Below are 20,289 nucleotides of genomic sequence, written 5' to 3'. Positions count from 1 at the left end.
ACTCTGGGAAATTCCAGCCAAATTAAAGATTATTTTCTACTTTTTCCCTTTTTGTCTTCCCACTCCCCCTATTTTATTTTAGATTAAGGTCCTGTCCCATTAAATCAATAGCAGTCTGGAACTGTGGATACTAACTCAGTGTCTGATTTAAGTGGGCATAACTCATTCTCCCGCGTGGAACATCTGCAAATCTGAGAGTGCCAGTGCCCGACTGTTCCCACTGCCTCCAAGACCTCCCATCGGTGGCCCTCCCCAAACCCCTTCCTATCTTCAAACATGGGAAGGACCAATGGAAGTAGCACATGTGTTGGAGGCACATTGGAATTCAAGTTCTACTGCCAGTGTATTCCAGCTGAGTGACCTTGGACAAGTCATTTAGCATTTTTGGATCTTGATTTCCTTATTAGTAAAATGGAGATGATAAAAATGGCTTCCTTCAAAGGTTAATGTGAGGATTATAATATATATGAGAATTTCCTGATTCCAAAATGTAGCTGGTCATGAAATAGGGTAGCCAAATACCCTGGTGTAAGTATTAGCCATGCCCTCATTCTCCCTCACTGCTGTCCTAGTGTAGATGATATCTATATACTCACACTAGCCGGAAAAGATAGCTGTGCACCCTTGCCAGTGGTAAAGTCTGCGTTCCTTCTGCAGGTGCCATGAGATTTCTGGGGCTCTGGGAGCCTGGAGGTAGCATTTTTGAAGGGCAGCTTCTAGTATTGATAAAGCAGAATTAGAAAGGCGAGGCATGCCAACAAGATTTTCTTTAGAACTTGACATTTAAACTCATTCTGTGTCGCTTCCATTTGGCCATGTTTAATGTTAACAGGACACCTTGTCAACATGTTAAAAGATGTTTCCTAGCCACACACAGTGTTTTCCTTTGTACAGTACAATTGTATATGGATATGCAAAATCATTTGTTTAAAACCACCAACAAAACACACTGATTTTCCGTCTAGATGGATACAGTGCCAATTTCATGTGTTTAGACCTGTAGAGCAATCATCAGCCATTGCAAGGAACTTACAAGGGATGTTTAGGCAAATCTCTAAAGCAAAACTTGTTTTTCATTCTCGAACAGCTCATAATCCATTTGCAAACCACCTTACAAGTCTCCATATCTTATCACTCCCGTTATTATGATGCTCTGTTCTCCCTTCTTTGGCAGCAGGGTCTGTTTTCATTAAAACTCATCAAAGCATGCATAATGGAGTAGGTAGAGAAGCTGCAATTGAGGTTTCCCTAATATTCCTGCACATAATTGTGCAGTGTGATTGCGGGTAATAGATTATCATCCAGACTATTGACAAAAAGAAAGAAATGCATCCATTCAGTTAGGTCTAACAGTTCTCCGCCTTGCTTTTGCGTTAGAGCAATGTCAGCGAGTTTACAGTCTGTGTAGAGCATGTACCAGGGTCTGTAAGTATATAGGAAGTTAGGAAATAAGAGGAACCCATGACATTGTGAAGAACCAAGTTATGGCGCATTTATCTCTCCCTGAGTTTCTTAGTACATTGTTAATTTCTGGCAGCTGTATATTACACAAAAGAGAGGTAGAATTTAGTCATTGCTGTCTTGTCCATCTGTAATAAAATTCTGTTCTCGTACCTCCTTTTGGCATCCCCCTCCTGGACTCTGCCCCAAACACTCCACTTCTTACACACACAAACATGCACAGGCACACACATACACAACACAAAAAGGAAGTATTAAGTTCCCTGCCAAAGTCATCTACAAGAACCATTGTGGCTCAAGTAATCAAGTTTGTCTTTCATCATAAGTCAGATAGCCATCATTGCGGAAGTATAGTTGCCAAAAGATTGTCGTTCAATTACAGACCGCATAGGGTCGTGCTGTATATCCCCTGGTTACTGGGCTATTTCAAGAGGCATCACTGTGAAGTAACTGGAATTGTTTTTACTTTGCAAATGTGTTAATGAGGCTAGCAAGTTATAGAAACAAGATTCCAGTTAGAGCCAGCAGACCTAAAGCTGTTCTTGTCAGATGTGCTGTTTGTCTTACCAGCGAGTCCTAAGGCCCGGGAGGTACACTTTGCTTTATGACTTTGAATCATTGTGCATTGGCTGTCTGCTCTGGACCAGGCACTGAGGATATAGAAATGATTGAGATATAGTCCCACAGGGGTGCCTGGATGGCTCAGTAGTTTAAATTTCCAGCTCTTGGGGCACCTGAATGGCTCAGTTGGTTAAGCGTCCAACCTCGGCTCTGGTCATGATCTCACGGTTTGTGGGTTCAAGCCCCACGTCGGGCTCTGTGCTGACAGTCAGCTCAGAGCCTGGAGCCTGTTTCAGATTCTGTGTCTCCCTCTCTCTCTGACCCTCCCCTGTTCATGCTGTCTCTCTCTCTCTCTCAGAAATAAATAAAAACATTAAAAAATTAAAAAAAATAAATTTCCAGCTCTTGATTGCCCCTGAGCTCATGATCTCACAGTTTGTGTGATCAAGCCCCATATAAGGGTCTGCTCTGACAGAGCGGAGCCTGCTTGGGATTCTCTCTCTCCTCCCTCTGCCCTTCCCCTGCTCACTCTCTCTCTTTCTCTCTCTGTCTCTCAAAATATATAAGTCAGCTTTGAAGGAGAATGATGTGGTCCCTCAAGTCCACAGAGTTTATAATCTCATGTCCTTGTCATCACACACACACACACACACACACACACACACACACACACACACACAGTGCCTCGGTGGCTCAGTCAGTTAAATATCTGCCTCTTGATTTTGGCTCAGGTCATGATGTCACATAGCCTGCTTGTGATTCTCTGTCTCCTTTTTTCTCTTTGCTCTTCTCTCTCTCTCTCAAAAAATAAATAATTTACTTATTTAGTAAATAAAACCATCCAAGTCCTCAGCCTTGCCCAGTTTGATTCATAATTCATAAAACAGCTCGAAGTATCTGTTGAAAGCACAGTCCTAGCCATGGCTCTCCATCCCCCGCCCCCTTCTACCTGTGCAAATTCCTAGCTCCTTATTCATGGCCGCTAATTTTGAAGGGCATGGCTGTGAGGGTATGTGAGTTCTTATGCATTAATTAAAAGTCTAACAATTCCTAGTGCTTCTTACATCCTTCAAATTATTATAATTAATATCTATTATACTTATTGTCTTGGGACTAACAGCAAGGCCCTCCATCTTTGTATCTCACTTCCCCTCTCTGTAGAGGAAAAGTGATGACAATAGCCTTCTGTGATTGGTATGTACTCCATTAAATGAGTTAACATTTAGAGAATGTTGGAGAGTGACTGACACCAAGCAGGTGGTGGAGGAGACAGAGGTCTTTCTCTTTCTATTCCTTCTTCTTTTCTTGGAAATGTGTCTGTTGTCTTTTTGAGCGGCAGGCTCAGCTCATCCCTGGGAGGGGCCCACGAGCTGTGTCCCTGTCCCCGGGTAGCAGAAATACCGTCTCCTGCTTGAGGCTCACTCATGGGTGACATATATGCCGTGGCTCACTAGCAGTTTAATCAGTTGGAATAATACTTGAATTGTTGCTTGTATTTCAGAGGGACAATTTGCTTTCTATAAATTAAGCATTTACCAAAGGACTGATTTAAGCTGAAGAAAAATGGCAATTCAACAGCTTAGAGGAAGGAAACTTTTTTTAAGTGTCTCTCTCCCTGTTTGATATCTTACACTGTCTGCCAAGTTGTGGTGACCTCACAGGGCTTCCAGAAGGCTGGTCTCTTCCACAGAGCCTGGGAGCAGCCCTGCTTGTGTCAAAGGCATGAGCTTTAAAGAAGTCTCTCTGGACCAGTGGCAGACGGCATAATCTCCTGCTAAATTGAGCCATTAAATAAAACTACTAAGTCATAAAGCTGTAGCATTACCCTGAAATTAAAGCATTGTCACCTTTGAATTGCCAAGAATTTTAACAAGCACTTAGAGAAATTCCTTTCACACAACCATTACCACGGCCAGTTGACTCCAACCACGTGGATGAGAACAGAAGGCTCAGGACAAAAGATGGTGGGAGGGGGTGACTGCAGTGTGATTCTCATTCCTTTATTTGTTTATTCATTCATTCACATACCCTCCCTTACAAATTCACACACTGGTTTCTTGATTTTTTTATAGTGAAAGAGAAAAAGCGAGAGAGCACAAGCAGGTGAGACAGGCAGAGAGAGAGAGAAAGAATCCCAAGCAGGCTCCACACTGATAGTGTCAAGCCTGTTGCAGGGCTCAATCCCACAAACCCCATGAGATCGTAACATGAGTCAAAATCAAGAGTTGGATGCTCAACCAACTGAGCCACCCGGGCGCCCCAGAAATAGCATTTTTAACAAGTACCTGAAGGTATCAGACTTTGAGAAATATCTTTACACGGTGATTAGCATAGTACTTTACTCTTAACAACTCCCCTTCCTTATTCATCCTCCACTTCACCTGGTCAATGACTGAAAGATCTGAACACAGTTCTTCTTAAGATCTGAACACAGAGCCTATCCTGACACCTTCCTGGTAGACCTTTCACAGTACATTTTTTTTCTTTTTTCAGATACCTGGTGTTGCTTTCTTTTTAGTGCTGTGAGGATCAGGGCACAATTCAGTCAATCAGTGTTTATTGAGGCTGCCTTGTGCTGAGTGCTGTGCAGTCTACTGTACACCACTAACCTCAATGCCCAAGGGTCTCATATTTAACTTCTAGCGCTTAAAGTATGTTTATCTAGGCTATGCTGTTTAAGTCATGCACTTTTTCTTGTAGATACTTGACAGCTATGGAATTCTGGGCACATTAACATCTATGAGACTCAGCTTCCTCATCTGTATAATAAGGGTGATCAGTTACTCTTACCTCAATGTGCTGATGTGTACATTACATGAAAGTAAATGAGCAATGTGCTAATAGACTCAATACAATCTGTGACAGTCTCTAAGAGCTTCTAAAATAGAAGTCATAATCAACAAGTATTACTGTCATAGCAAGATCTAGATACCAAAGGAATTCAGAGAGAAGAGTGATCAAGAAAGGCTTCCTGGGGTACATAGGGCTTGGGTTTGACCTTGAAAGACAGGTGTCCTGGGGCTGGACAGAAGACAAAAGAGGAAAATCAGTCCTCTTGAGTGCAGCAGGATCCCAGATGTGGGGATGTAATGAGCAGGTACCCAAGAGCCCTTGGCCTTGTTTGAGGGCTCCTGGCTCACCTGTGTGTTCTGATGCAATGCTGCCATTGGGCGGGACACTTCCTTGTCTGAGAGAGTGAAATAACAAGTGTCGGTCAAAGGCGCCTCCCCGAAGGCTGGCCTGCTCTTGTTCACTTCTGCTTTGAGCCCGGGATTCCAGGGAGAGATCATGAATCAAAGTCAGTCAAGACATCCCAAAGTATAAAAGAGCTAAGATGTGCCAGCAGCTTGTGATTCTATGCTCTGTGAAGTAGGGAAAGTCAAGCAGCCATTTATCTAAGAGCCTTTTTCCTCCTCCTCAAATCACAGGAGCACCAGTCAGCCTTGTGCTGTCAGTATGCAAGCATTTGGGTATGTTATAGGTATTTTCAGAAAGAAACCAGCAAGGGACATTGGCTGGTTAGACTCTCCCTGGGGACAGTCCCACATGGGTTTAACAGTGCCAGCTCTGCATACCACGACCAGCCCTCAGGTCTTGGATCTTGTACCTGGTACTATTCTTCTGGAATATCATTCCCTCACCTCTTGCTTTAGACCAGGTTCTCCTCTCGTTCTCTTTACGAAGCTCCTTGGCCTGTAGCTATTCTCATGGTTCCACCCTCAATTCATGTAATAGACAAAACTGCACCGACTCTAGCATGGTCATTTAGAGCTTGGGCTTGGTTGGAATCCAAGCACTTCTTGGATCCTTGGTACTTCTTAGTTTTGTTGATTTCGGTGAGGTTGTTAAGTTACTCAGCTCCCCTATTCCTCAGTTTCCTCTTCTGTAATGAATCATAGAACCCATTTTTAATGTGGCAATGAAGTTTGTATGAGATCATTGATAACCCATAAGAAAAAAATACCTGGCATTATACACCTAATACATGACCATTATTATTACTTATTTTTACCATTCTATCCCCAGATACCTTGACTCTGGTTTCTGGGGGATACAGTCATGAAAATAATAACTAATAACTTCTACTACCACACAACTGCTGATATACTGAAAGTACTCATGAAAATTAATTCAACATTATTAACAAATATGCACTTGGGAATGGCTGTCTTACTGTGTGTGTGAATGGTTGAGTTTGATACTAATTTTGCCACTTGATAATTTTTTGGATAATTAGTCCTCAGCTGTGTGTGTGTTGGTATAAAGGCACATGCACATGAATTTGTCAGGGCCCAGGAGAATAGCTTGGAGCACTCACTACAGGTTTAGTGCTGTGCAAAGCTTATCTCTCCCTCCCCAGAATTGTTATTCTAAACTGTTCAAACTTGCAGAAAAGTAGAAAGAACACACAAATGATCACCCGTATCTTTCACCCAACTTTTCCATACTTGCATATTAGTGCCACCTTCATCTCTTTCTCTCTCCCTTTCTCTCCCCCTCCCTGGCTTCCCTTTCTCCTGGTATAAAATGCTTCTTGGGGCGCCTGGGTAGCTCAATCAGTTAAGCATCTTACTCTTGATTTCAGCTCAGGTCATGATCTCAAGGTTCATAGGATTGAGCCCCACATCAGGCTCTGTGCTGATAGTGTGGAGCCTGCTTGGGATTCTCTCTCTCTCTCTCTCTCTCTCTCTCTCTCTTTTTCTCTCTCCCTTCCCTGATTGTGCTCTCTTTCTCTCAAAATAAATAAGTAAACTTTTTAAAAATCTTCTTTTTTTGTGAACTATTTGAAAGTAAGTTGTAGACCACTGATCATTGAAACCTAAAGACTTCAGCTTATATCTTTAAGAAGAAGGGTATTATCCTACCTAACCACAATACTAAAACCCTACCTAAGAACATAAACATTAATCCAATCAAATTACTCAGTGCACAGTCCATCGCGTCCCTACAGTGTTATCTGTTTTTGTATTTCTTTTCAGGATTCAAACAATGTCCACATGTTGGATTTGATGGTCATATCCATTCAGTCTCTTTTAAGGAGAAAGTCCCTTCCACCCACCCATCTCTTTTGTATGTCTTTCATTATATCACCTGTTTTGGAGTGTACTAGCCAGTTGTTAAGAAAAATATTCCATATATGTTTTAGATTTTTTCTGATAATTTCTTTATTGTTGGAAAACTTGGGCAAGAAAACCTCGTGGGTGATGTCTGTCCTTCTCAGTGCATCCCATCAAGAGGCACATGATGTTACTGGGGTGATTCAGCCCCATCACCAGCGAAAACACTTCTGCCAGATCTCTGCACTGTGAAGGTGATTGAAAATTGGTGAGTTGTCTGTGGGGTTACATGCAGACGCTGTGTGAATATCTACTTCCTCAACATTTCCTCCTGATCTGGGAATGACCCTGACCCATATGTTATCACAGTGGAATTTATAAACTGTTGTTTTACTAATCCTGTAATTCCTTCTACATTTTCAACTGTCATTCTGCTTTCTTCTCGACAGAAAAGCTTTTTTCTTTTTTCTTTTTTTTGAAGAGCTTACTATTCCTTGCCCTGCCTCCACCTGCCTTATGTCACTCCAGACTCATCTAGACTCATAAATTATTTCATTTTAGGGGCGCCTGGGTGGCTTAGTCGGTTAAGCGTCCGACTTTCGCTTAGGTCATGATCTCGCGGTTTGTGGGTTCGAGCCCCGCATCGGGCTCTGTGCTGACTGCCAGCTCAGAGCCTGGAGCCTGTTTCAGTCTGTGACTCCCTCTCTCTCTGACCCTCCCCTGCTCACGCTGTCTCTCTCTCTCTCTCTCCTAGAAATAAATTTAAAAAAAACATTTAAAAAAATTATTTCATTTTAAAATGTTGTTACTATTGGGGTTCCTGGGTGGCTCAGTCGGTTGAGGGTCCGACTTGGGCTTCAGTCATTATCTCACAGTTCGTGGCTTCGAGCCCCGCGTTGGGCTCTGTGCTGACAGCTAGCTCAGAGCCTGGAGCCTGCTTCAGATTTGGTGTCTCCCTCTCTCTCTGACTCTCCCTTGCTCACGCTGTCTCTCTTTCCCTCAGAAATAAATAAAAACATTAAAAATAATTTTTAAATAAAAAATTAAATGTTGTTACTATTATCACTATATTCCTTGATGTTCAGATTTCCCCAAATGTAGCCAGTCATAGTCTGGCTACTTCTGCTCCTATGGCTTTGTTACCTGCTTCATTAATCTTGGAGTACTTCCTTGTTTCAAGCACCAGATGTTCCCTTGAACTTGCCCTGCCTACACCCAGATTCAGCTGTTTTCTCAAAAAAGCATAGTTCCTTTTTGTAGCAAATGGTATTTAGAAATTAGGATCTAGGGGTTACGTTTGCTCATTACTTCTACTCTATTTCAGTGGACAGAAGTAGGAAATGTGTATGTGTGTGTGCACATATGCACACTTGTGTTTAAAATATGATTTCTTATGGTTATAGCTAATACAAATACAGCATTTTTAGATTTTTCCTCATCATTCTCTCTTCTGTATAGATCTCCCTTCTCTCACAGTGAGAATCTATCTCAACAATACCTATATATTTACTCATTTGTTCTACCTGACCATATACACAAAATAGTTTGAGTTACATCAGCCATGTCACAACCTATAACGAAATAAAGTGTAACATTTCCTGAATGTTAATTTTTGTTCTCAGAATATATCTTAACGAGGGAGTATAGCCAGACAGAATACTTCATTGAAAAGTTACTTGAATTACTCTTTCCTTATTTGTGGTTATTATTTGTTTAATGTTTATTTATTTTTGAGAGAGAGGCAGCGTGAGCAGGGGAGAGTCAGAGAGAGACGGAGACACAGAATCTGAAGACAAGCGCTAGGCTCTGAGCTGTCAGCACAGAGCCTGATGTGGGGCTTGAACCCACAAACTGTGAGATCATGACCTGAGCTGAAGTCTGACGCTTACCCATCCGAGCCATCCAGGTGCCCCTATTTGCAATTATTTTATCTTTTTAATATACAGGGAGGCTTTTTGTTTCTGCTTGACGTTCAATTTTAGGTTTATCCTCTTTTTATCTTTTTGATTTAATCCTATATTTTGACTATGCAAAATCTATGCATGTTACAAAGTAAAATATACGTAATTTATATATACTTCTATTTATATAGTTACATAATATATAAATATAGTTTTATATTTATATTCTATATAAGATGGTTGACCATGGCTTTCTTTCTCTCCTATTGCATTCACCCTCTACTTACCCATCTTATCTAGGTCACCATTTATATTGGTTTATCCTTCCTGTGTGTGTTTCTATTTCTTCTTTATTCTTGCACAAAATGTAGCATAACCTTTGCACCTCAGTGCCTTGGTCTTATCACTTAACAGGGCTTCCTGGGATGTAGCATACACCAGTTTAGAAAGGTCTTGTGTGGTCTTTATTATGTCTGCATAGTATTTCACTGTGCATATTAACTATGTTTTATTTATTTAGATCACCTCATGATAGATATGCAAAATTTTTTTCAATAATGCTGCTCTTGCAACAGATATTCTGGGCTGCTGAGCAGAATTTCAAGTATGTTTCCCAACAGACTTTCACATCCTGTATCACTTTCCTGCTAATTTCGGGAGCTGTCACTGGTCAGGAAAACCCCAGCAGTGCGTGAGATGTTCTGTTCCGCAGTGAGCGAATGCCCGCTGTGGGTCAGGTGTTCGGCAAACACGACTTACTCGACAGTCTTTGCCTCGTGGAACTTACAGTGTAGCAGGAGGACTTGAGTAAACAGGTTGTTGCAATGGCTTTGGAGCAAGATCAGAGCAGGTTACTGGTGGAGGTAGAAGAGGCCTCCCACCGGGGAAGACGCCAGCACTCTGGCAAAATCATTTATACTGTGACGAGCTCTGGAGCAGAGAGTTCGGGAGAAAGAACATGTGCCCTTTGGACGTACTTTTTGTCAATTACCTCTAGAACCAGAATCTAAAATCCGCGACAGTGGAGGAAGTAGTCTGAAATTTACAGAAGCCTTGTCTTCCTTTGTGACGCTGTGAAAGGGGATGTGAATGGTGGTGACCTTGGATGTCCCATCTCAGAAGCAGGACTACGGGAAGCCTTTGCAGTCAGTAGTCACTCTTCAGGCTCCTAAGTGCAGTCTTGGCTACTCTGGTGGTTCTTTATGTTTGTTTGTGAAAGAGTGCATATGGGGAGAGGGACAGAGGGAGAGAGAGAGAGAATGTTAAGCAGGTTCAATGCCCAGAGCAGAGCCTGACATGCAGCCCCATCCCATGACCCTGGGATCATGACCCGAGCTGAAATCAAAAGTGGGACACTCAACGCACCAGGTCACCCCAAAACCCCAACATTAGCCCTTCCTTAAAAAGGGATGGACACTACTATGCATCATGTACCTGTGTCCCAGATACTAGGCTGCATTGTCTCAGTGTTCATCTCACTGAATCCACATACTCAAATGTGAGGTAGAGATAGATCACTTCTCACTTGCATTTTGAGGACACAGTGGTCCAGGAAGATGGAAGAGAATGTCTGGCATCATTCAGCTAGTAAGTGACAGATGTAGGAACTGGGTTTAGATCTATGTGAGTTTTCATCAGAATGCATCAAAGCAGTAGCTGCTACAAAGTTAGTCCTAGAGATTTCAAAAATAATGCTAACCGCCACTGATGCCCACCCACTGGCCCCACCAGGTGATTTCCACGTGGAGGCTCCGTTCCCCAGTCCCCTGCCCAGAATGCGGGCACAGTGGGCTCATCGGCACCCACCCCTCCTGCCCCACACTGCCAGACTTGCAGCTCCTATGGGAACTTTGCTCCTGGACCCAGCTGGCATGCCTCTGGCTCTGTGTCCAGAGTGTCATTCAGCCTCCTGCCCCTCACCTTACCTTCCCAGTCCCTCACATAATGCTCTGCACACTCTACATGTTCAATACATTTGCCTTGAATACGCCCATAAACCACAAACAAACCAGCCTGATAAAATGTGCCCCTAATCTGTTTCCCCTCCCCCCACTCCAAGGCCATAAAACAGATTACCCAGGTCCCTGTGATCATACTGCCTGTTTTAAAACAGGACAAGAGAAAAATAACCCCCCAAAAAGGTGCATAAAAAGTAAAGGCTCCAGCGAAGTAGGGGAATAAATCACAGTCAAGTATGTTGTCTGGAAGTCGTAAAGCGTGGCTTGTGCAGGCAGGTGGAGGAGTGGTAATGGCCAGAGCAGGACCCCGCGCTCCCGTGCCCCAACCCCATCCCCAGCGCTGTGGTGTCTGCGTTCTGTGGGGGCCAGAGCAGGGGCTATAAACCCATAATGCGCTCACCTCGGCAGCAGAAGGCCAGACGCCCAGAGCAGCCGCGTGTGAAGTGGTTTTAGCGCCACCCGGATGGATTCTCCTCTCTCAGGCAGCCTGCTGACCCACCTGGAGGGAACACAGCTCCCATGGGAATCTGAGTCCAGTTGGAAACTGTTTCACACCAATTGCCCCTCTTCCCTTTACAGGTTGGATGGAGGGGGTGCTGACCCTCCAGCACAGATGCCCATACCTGCCTCTGATAATGAAATGATCCTTTCTGATGCTCCCTGAATCACGCTCCCTGAATTGGGCTGGTAGCAGGTGGACTTTGTTTTTCGGGCTGGTACCCAGGGCTGGGCTCTGTGCCCAGCCCCACCCTGTGCCTTTTATTCCATCCACTCATCTTCACTGCTCAGCGGGTTACATCCAGCGTATAGAGGAGAAGACTGAGGCTTGGGGGAGGTGAAATGTCTCTGCCGTGTTCAGGCATCTAGTCTGTGGCCAAGCGGGTATTGTCGACCAGGCCTGACCCACCCAGCACCCTCATTTTTCTCCCTCACATCTGCCTCCCTTAACCAGAGAAGCCCCTGCCAAGCTGATATTTACTTAGCGGCCATTGCCTGCGATTTAAATGGAGAGATAAGGTACAAACATATGAAAAATTAAATAACTATCAATGCAAAACGACAAGAAATGTCACTAGGCTGTGCATGCGTAGATGGCAAATGAGTGGTACAGGCTGTGGTTTGAGGATTATTTAAGCTGTCTTTACCCCTGGCATGGAAAATTCACTTTGTCAACAGAGATAACTGTACCAGAAGTGACCCCAGGGACCTTAATATAGACTTGCTTTATTACAATAGGGGCATAAGTGAATTGGCACACTTTTCAAAGGACTATAAACAGCTCCCCACAGTGATTTAAGTTCAATTAAGCTGGGTATTGACAATCTGTAGACTTCCCTTCCTCCCGTGCATTGAGATAGAAAAATTGCACATTTTTTTTTTGGCCCTGCAAAGAGACAGATATGTGTGTAGAATGAGGTCTTATTAATCAGAGTTATTTCTTGTCTCTCTCGCTCTCCTTTTTTACTTTCCTTTTGTTTGTTCTCTCCTCTCCGTGGCAATCTCCATGGTAACAGATAGAACAGCTTACATCATCTATAATTACTGCTATTATTAATAATAATGATCATCACAATAATAATAGCAATCAAATAAAATGAGAGGAAAAACTATGAAAGAAATTAAATTCCGGCTGTGTATGTAAACAGTTTACAGCTTCTGAAATGAGAGCAAGAGGAACCAGGAGTTCAGGGAGAGAGAGACCAGGATGCGGGTCCACAGAGGGCTTTCCGGGTGATGACCGCGAAAGATTTCACAAAGAGATGATAATACACAATGTTCTAGAGAATTCCATCATTACCACTCTAACAGCCTCTTTTTCTTTTCTCTTGCTGTTGATAATGTTGGTGGTCCTATGTCTCTGTGTGTGTGTTGATCTCATAACTTGAAACTTCTTTTACATTTGGACCATTGGACCACTACACATGCATAGAAGAGCTGCTTTGGAAATGCCGGAAGAAAGAATCTGGCAGAAAGCAAATGGTGATTCACTAATCCTGTCACTTGACAACAATTTCTTACAGTCCTTCGCAGGGCTCGATGACAGCCTAGATCCTGGAGGTCTGAGAGTGAAAGATTTCTTTTGCCCTGTCCGTTCTCAAGGAAAACAGTGCATTCTCTGCTGCATAGGCTTCTCTAACCCCCACCCTCAACCCTGCCTCCACCAGATCTCTGGGTAATCATGCTTACTTGTAATCTTAAGAGTAATTACAGTAGCCTGAGACATTTGTCATTCTTCTATGCAAAATCCTCCCCCACGCCTAAATGATGGTGAGTTTTAGAGAGTTAGGCAGTGCATTATCCTTCTGGGCAGGTACTCCTGTGGCTGGCCCAGCACTGCCTAGGTACCTATTTAAACATAAGAATGAATGATGCATTTTATGGTTTTGGGAGATCTCATAGCTTTATGGGAAGATAGACTTCAAAACTAAATTCACAGGGGCGCCTGGGTGGCTTAGTCGGTTAAGCGTCCGACTTTCGCTTAGGTCATGATCTCACGGTTCATGGATTCGAGCCCCGCGTCGGGCTCTGTGCTGACTGCCAGCTCAGAGCCTGGAGCCTGTTTCGGTCTGTAACTCCCTCTCTCTCTGACCCTCCCCTCCTCACGCTGCCTCTCTCTCTCCTAGAAATAAATAAAAAACATTAAAAAAAAAACTAAATTCACAATGCAGCTTGAGAAATGCTATACACTGTTATGTCTGTGAACTGATGCTTTAGAATTGTATCACACAAGCTTCTTGATAGCTCATGGCCTGTAACTCCTTTATGCCTAAAGGTGGCAGGCATAATAGCTGGTGTGGGTCTGGGTCATGAGGTCATTCACTCTCATGCGAGTATATCAGGCACCCTTAAACAACATCTCCCCATTTCCTGAAAGCTCTGGTAATTAAAATAGTAAGATACTACTCTAGACATAAAAATAAACACATAGACCAATAGAACAGAATGGAGAGCCCTGAATGACACCCCCACAAATGGATATTTGACAAGGAGGCCAAGAACACTCAATGGGTAAAAAATAGTCTCTTCAGCCAATGATACTGGGGAAACTGGACAGCCACATGCCAAAAAAAAAAATTGGACCCCTGTTTATACCATTCAAAAAATTAACTTGAAATACATTAAAGACTTAAGCATAAGACCTGATACCATAAAAATCCCAGAAATACAGGGAAGTTGCTCCTTGACACTGGTCTTGTCAACTTTTTTGTTTTGTTTGTTTTTGGTTTTGGGGGTTTTTTTGGGTATGTGATTAAAAGTAGAAACAAGAAAAGCAAAAATCAGCAAGTGGGACTATGTCAGACTAAAAAGTTTCCACACAGCGAAGGAAGCAATCAGCAAAATGAAAAGGGGATCTATGACGTGGGAGAAAATATTTGCAAACTAAGTATCACATAAAAAAGCGAATACATAATTGCTGTACAATCCTTAGTGAATTGACTGGATTCCTGCCAGTTCAAAAGTCTCTAAATGGAATTTTCTCTGAGATGGAGAATTTATCTGGTTGAACTTAATACATGTATTCCTTGGAGCAAGTTAGATAGATGGAGCTATGCTTCTTATCCTGGGACTAAATGGTCCTAAACAGTAAGAAATAATAGAGACTGAACTGGGTCGCAGAAAGTGGTATCAAAAGCAGTGTTTTTCCAGGACCAACAAATTCCATTGACTACATTCCAGGAAATGTAAGGGACACAAATAAATATAGAGACACGGGAGACTATTCCAAAATGAAAAGATGATTGAACAAGATGGTAATAAGTTATGATACACAGCAGCAGCTGTATTACAAGAAAATGCAGTCCATCCCACTGGTTAATCTCCTTTGCCGGGTGAGCTTCCACCGTCAATTCTTTAAAGAATGAAGTCTGGGTACTCGGCCTCATGTTATAGAATAGTTCTAATGTATCCATTCTTTACTCTTTTGCGTGTCAGTCACCCTGTCGTGTTCATGTAACACATGATGCCAAATCATTAGTATATTATCATGGATAAAATGATTGATGCTAATATTCCATTTTCCAATGTGGAAATTTCCGAGGTTAATAACTTGCTCAAGGCTTCAGTGCTGACATTGAGCAGAATGCAGTTCCTAATCAGACAGGCAGGTTTCTAAAGCCAGGCTGTCTCATGGCACCTTGAAGCCCCAGAGGCAACTCTAAAGACAAGAATGTGTGTCCTGTGGTGGAGAGTCTGGTCTGGAGCCAAACCAGTAGAGGAGGATGCTTGGTGCCTGGAGGAATTTATGATGTTCTCCCAATCACAGCACTTATATGCTTCTCTGTCCCTGAATGTATCTGGTCCATCTTGAGTTATAGGGGAACTTCCACTGGTTTCCTTGTGTGGGAGTACAAGGTCACAGAACGGCGAGAAGGGAGCATTTCCTCATCTAGGTCTCTTGAAACTGGCGTGTTTTCCCCAAGGATCTGCAAAGACGGGGCCAGTCTCAATTTGTTCCCACCCGCTCTTTCAGTGTCTCATGTGTCTTACTTTATGTTCTGGGAAAGAACCCTGTTAGTAAGAACTATTGTGACAGCCACCAGGGGCCATCTCCTCCTTTTAATAATAGCAGCAGTTGCTGTCTGTGGGATCCTTGTGGACAGAGATGCTATATCCTTTATATAACAGGCACATACCAATTTCTGTGGGATGCTTAATAATTCAGTTAATAAGGGACCTTCTCACACCAATCCCCTTACTTTACAACCAAACTGTACAGTTGACATCATTTCTGCTCTTCAGATACTATGGATGAGGAAACTGAACTTTAGAGAAGCATTTTGCTTCAGATGCTATGGACATTAGAGAAGCATTTTGACCAATGCTATTTAACTACTAAGTGTCGAGCTGGCCCACAAATCCAGATCTTCTAACTCCAGAGCCCCATCTGTGTCCACTGTGAGTGGATTCCCACCTCCATCCACCTAGAAGACTCTTCCAAAAGAATTTTACTTGTTTGAAAATCTTTAGAACTACAGATTCTAGAAATCTCTAGACTACTCTAGAGCTAATGTCACGTAGACATTCCCTAGCTAAAATTGCCTGTCCCCATCCTAGACCAGACGTCAGGAGCACCATGCACCAAAGCCAATTTTCATGAGTGGCATTGAACTCTGGCCTTTAATATTTTGTTAGAGTGCAGGGCGTCATCTACACCTGCTACCAGTGAAACTGAGAGGGGAAAACCAGAAACCAAGAACAAATAGTATCCAATTACCTCATTCTTTTCAATCTTTCTTCTGCTATCTCCCAGGGGGAACCAATAATCAGAGGACAAAGGGTGTCTTTGAAAGGAAAGCCAACGAAAAGGCTCTAGGTTTCGCATAATCCTCTTTCCTCTTATAATTCATCCTGTGTTTGCAGAGCTTGTGATGTCTGCGTAAACTCGGGACCTCTTAATTGTTCTTTTGTATCTTCTGTATATTTGCATATATCAAAAAGTGCCAGTAAGGGAGTTATTAGAACTCCCATTCACCCTCAGGTTCTAGAAGTCAGGGTTGGCAACGTCAGTAGCCTTACAATGAAAAGTTGTCCCTCCTAGACATCGTCCCTTTCCATCTTGCTAAAGATAGAATATGACTCTGGCAAAATGAGTCAGTGAGTAAAAGAATAAGCAAATCAATGAATGAATAATCAGATGTATGGATGTGTGGGTATAAGAATCTGTGTATATTTGGAGGGAAATCTAAATTCATAGGATTTAATGATGCTATGTGGACCACTTCTGGCATCAGATTATACAGTGAGACTAAGGGCAAGTTTATTGTCTCTCTCTAAGCCTTCATATATCTATACCTCTATGTGTAAGTTTGTGTCTGTATCTATATCTGTACCTCTATGTCTCTCTTTCTCTCTATCTGTATTTACTGAGATGGATTGCTATATGTACCAGGGAAAAAGTATGTAAAATGTCCTTACACAAAACAATAACACAATATCTATTATTATACATTACACTGGGTGGTTCTTTTCTTCTTCTGAGCACCATGGACATTTCTAAACCATCAGTCTTTATTTCTCTGTCTACAATATTGTATTATTGAGCAATCACTTTTCTCTGGTAGTTATCAGTGTTTGTTTATATTGGCATGAACATTTTTGGAGTTTCATGTTAATTGTTTGTGTAACGTTATTATGTTTCCAAATTAGAATCAACGTCCTATCTTTACTTTCAAAGTCAGAATCTAATATCCTTCATTCTGGTCTGTCTTTTGAGAATTAATAGAACATGGAATCCTGCCTGCATGAAACAATGGAGACATGGGGTTGTCAGCGGGCTGGTTTTAGGGAGTAGTCTGAAGATGATTTAGAATGTTCAAACAGAGTTTAATTTTTTGGCTGCAAGAAATACTTCCTTTTTCGAAGTTGGAAAAAACTTTAGAGATAATGGAAACCAAACTTTCTTTCTGTCCCTCCTCCTTCTAATATATTGAAACAGAAGAACAGAGCAGTGAAGGTATTTATCCCAAGTCACCCACAGAGTTATGGAAGAAAAAGTGTTAAAACTGGGGTTCTTAGTTGCCTATGTTTTTCCTTTCCAGTTAAATATGCCAACAGCCACAGTCCTGCTTCTTAATAGTACTAATTAATAATAGCTACTTTCAGGATCCGTGCTTAGCATTATTGTCTAATAGGTATGCCCTGGGTCATTTCTTTACTTCCCTAGACCTTGATTTCCTCCTCTGTCAAACTCAGAGGACAAAGTAGGAGGAAACCACATGATGTCTCTGGTAAGTTCTTTTTCAGCTCTGAGAATCTATGAAGAGTAATGATGTTGTTATGTGGGCAAGATTCTTGGATGACAAAAGCTTTTTGAGTCTTCCTATTTCCTCATTTGCTTTATTTGTGACCATGTTCGGAATGCAATTCCACATCCAATTGCAGTAAATGTTTTAGTCTAGGTGATTAGCACAGAATGTCTGATGGATCTCAGACTGTCCTTGCAACTTCATATGCTGGGTTGCTGTTCCATATTAAATCCCTACTGGTATCCCTGTCTGTATTTTTTTTTTCTACTGATAATAAAACTGAGCCCTAGAAAAATGAAGTGACTTGTCCAAGCTTGTCGTTGGCAGAGGTAGGTTTCCAATCCACACCTCTCAAGCTCTAAAACTCAAATGTCTCTGCTCTCTCCTCACCATCCTACCTGTAGTAGGTAAAACATCTCTGTAGTGATTTTTTTGTAAGCCTCTTAAAATGTTTTTTGGTAGATAGAGGTAGCATAGGGAATTAAAGACAAACGGAACTTCAGTTAAAATGCCTTGTATGAACAGCGTGGATCACACAACCTCACCATAGTTAATCAGGTATATTTTACAGATACTTTCTATACATAGGTCTTTCTATGTGTGTCAAACATTCAATGGGATACTTGGGTTTCTGGGACAATTATCTCTTCTGGCGTGTGTCATGTGGGGACATGTGTGTCAGTCGTTGGTGGCATGGGCTTGTTTTATGGTCAGACACCCTCCATTCCTATTCCTGCTTGATCATTTGCTCATGGATACACTGTTCAATTCTTCTCACTTTTCCTTCATTTCTAACATGGCATTTTTAACTTCCTTCTAATTTAGGTAATATCAGTTTAAAATAAAATGATGGATATTAAATGCTTAGCATAAAAAGGGCTCCACAAGTTTAGCTCTTATGATTATTAACCCCCATATTTTTTAAAATGTTTATTTATTTTTGAAAGAAAGAGACACTGTGCAAGCAGGAAAGGGACAGAGAGAGGGGGAAACACAGAATCCAATGCAGGCTACAGGCTCTGAGCTGTCAGCACAGAGCCCCACATGGGGCTCGAACTCACAAAGCAGGAGATCATGACCTGAGCCAAAGTCAAATGCTTAACTGACTGAGCCATGCAGGCACCCCTATTAACTCCCCTGTTAAATCTAGGCAGAGCTCTATGAGAAACAGAAATTCTCTGGTCATTTGTTTTTTGTTGGTTGGTTGGTTTTTTGCACGAGTGGAGCACTCTAGTGGTGGTCTATTGCCCCATGTCAAGCCAAGTATCACATTGCTTGAGTGAGCCTCTTTCCCCCACCCACCTCTGGCTTTATTGAGGTACATAAGCATGATCCCCTTTTGACTTTCCTTCTGATGTCTCCTTCCCTGGATTATGTTTTCTGGACAGAGGACAAGATTTGGACCTCGGTGCAGCACAACAACACAGAGCTGACCCATGTGCGGGGCGCCAACCCCGAGAAGCCCTACGCCATGGCCTTGGATTATGGTGGCAGCATGGAACAGTTGGGAGCCATGATTGATGGCTCTGAGCACTGTGAGCAGGAGGTAGCCTACCACTGCAGAAGGTCCCGCCTGCTCAACACGCCAGGTAAGGCTTGTCCCTTATCCTCTGCATGCAGTGACCGCAGATAGGCTTCCCAAACACAGAAGGTGGAGGACAGGGGTGTTTGCCCATGAGGAGGCTGCAGTGGTGATCGCTCACTGTGTAGTGGAAAGGAACGAGGTCAGGATAGTACTGGGGATGTACTCATCCTGGCTCCGACTCCCAGATGTGACCGAGAGGGAGCTCTGTAGTCACACGGTTCCATCATCATCTGCAAAAAGAGAGTGATGATAATACTCATACTCCAATAGCTAGGAGAATGAGAAGGCTCTTGAGAGCAGTAGCACTTGAAGAGAGCATTTGAACTAGACCTAGAAGGTGTGGATGTGGGAAGGATGTTTCTGGGAAAGGGAATAGCATATGAAAAAGCACGAAGGATCTCAGCACATTCACCAAAGAGCAATGAGTTTTTTTCCAGGACAAGATCTGCAGAGGGATGTGGGATCAGACAAGTGGGCCAGCAGGAAGGGCAGGGACAGTCCTGTGCGTTTGCAGTACTAACATTACCTGGAAAGTACAGGCCTCCACGGAAATGACTCTTTTTCAAAATAAAGTTTACTCTTAGAAAAATACAAAAACAACAAGCAAACAGACTTCTAGGACTGCTTACCAGAACCCAAAAGGGTTTTTGTTTGTTTGTTTGTGAGTATCAGTTTATCATCTGTTCCATGGTCAAAAAAAAAAAAAAAAAGAAAAGAAAAGAAAAAGAAAAACAAAAGCCAAGAACCACAGGGATATAGAGTACCCAAGAGTGGATGTCACAATCTGTAACCTTAAGAAACTAACAATCCCATGATGCTTGGAATTTAGGAATTTTGAAAGGCCTGGGAAGATTAGACAGTGGGAATGTCACCAAAGGAGAAGTGATAGAAGCCTAATTAAACATAACATGCCACCTCACTGATCTAGAATCTTTAGGAAAAGCGTTGTTCCACATAAGCAAATTTTCCAGGTAACTGTCACTTATCCCTTTAAGCACCAAAAAGGTTCTCAAAGAATTT

General features: G+C 42.5%; 1 protein-coding gene across 2 annotated transcripts in view; it reads left to right on the top strand.

The window, feature by feature from the left end:
* CNTNAP5 (contactin associated protein family member 5) overlaps positions 1-20,289 on the top strand; it is an 801,668-nt gene that overhangs the window by 535,162 nt on the left and 246,217 nt on the right. For both annotated transcript variants that reach the window (XM_077766729.1, XM_077766728.1), the window contains exon 13: positions 19,073-19,273. In XM_077766729.1, coding sequence (XP_077622855.1) covers positions 19,073-19,273 — 201 coding nt within the window. The remainder of the gene's footprint in view (positions 1-19,072; positions 19,274-20,289) is intronic.

The sequence above is a fragment of the Crocuta crocuta genome, unplaced genomic scaffold (assembly GCF_008692635.1).
Source record: "Crocuta crocuta isolate KB4526 unplaced genomic scaffold, BGI_CrCroc_1.0 scaffold5, whole genome shotgun sequence".
Lineage (NCBI taxonomy): Eukaryota > Metazoa > Chordata > Mammalia > Carnivora > Hyaenidae > Crocuta > Crocuta crocuta.
The sequence above is the reverse complement of the archived record's forward strand: the minus strand, read 5'-3'. Positions and strand labels throughout refer to the sequence as shown.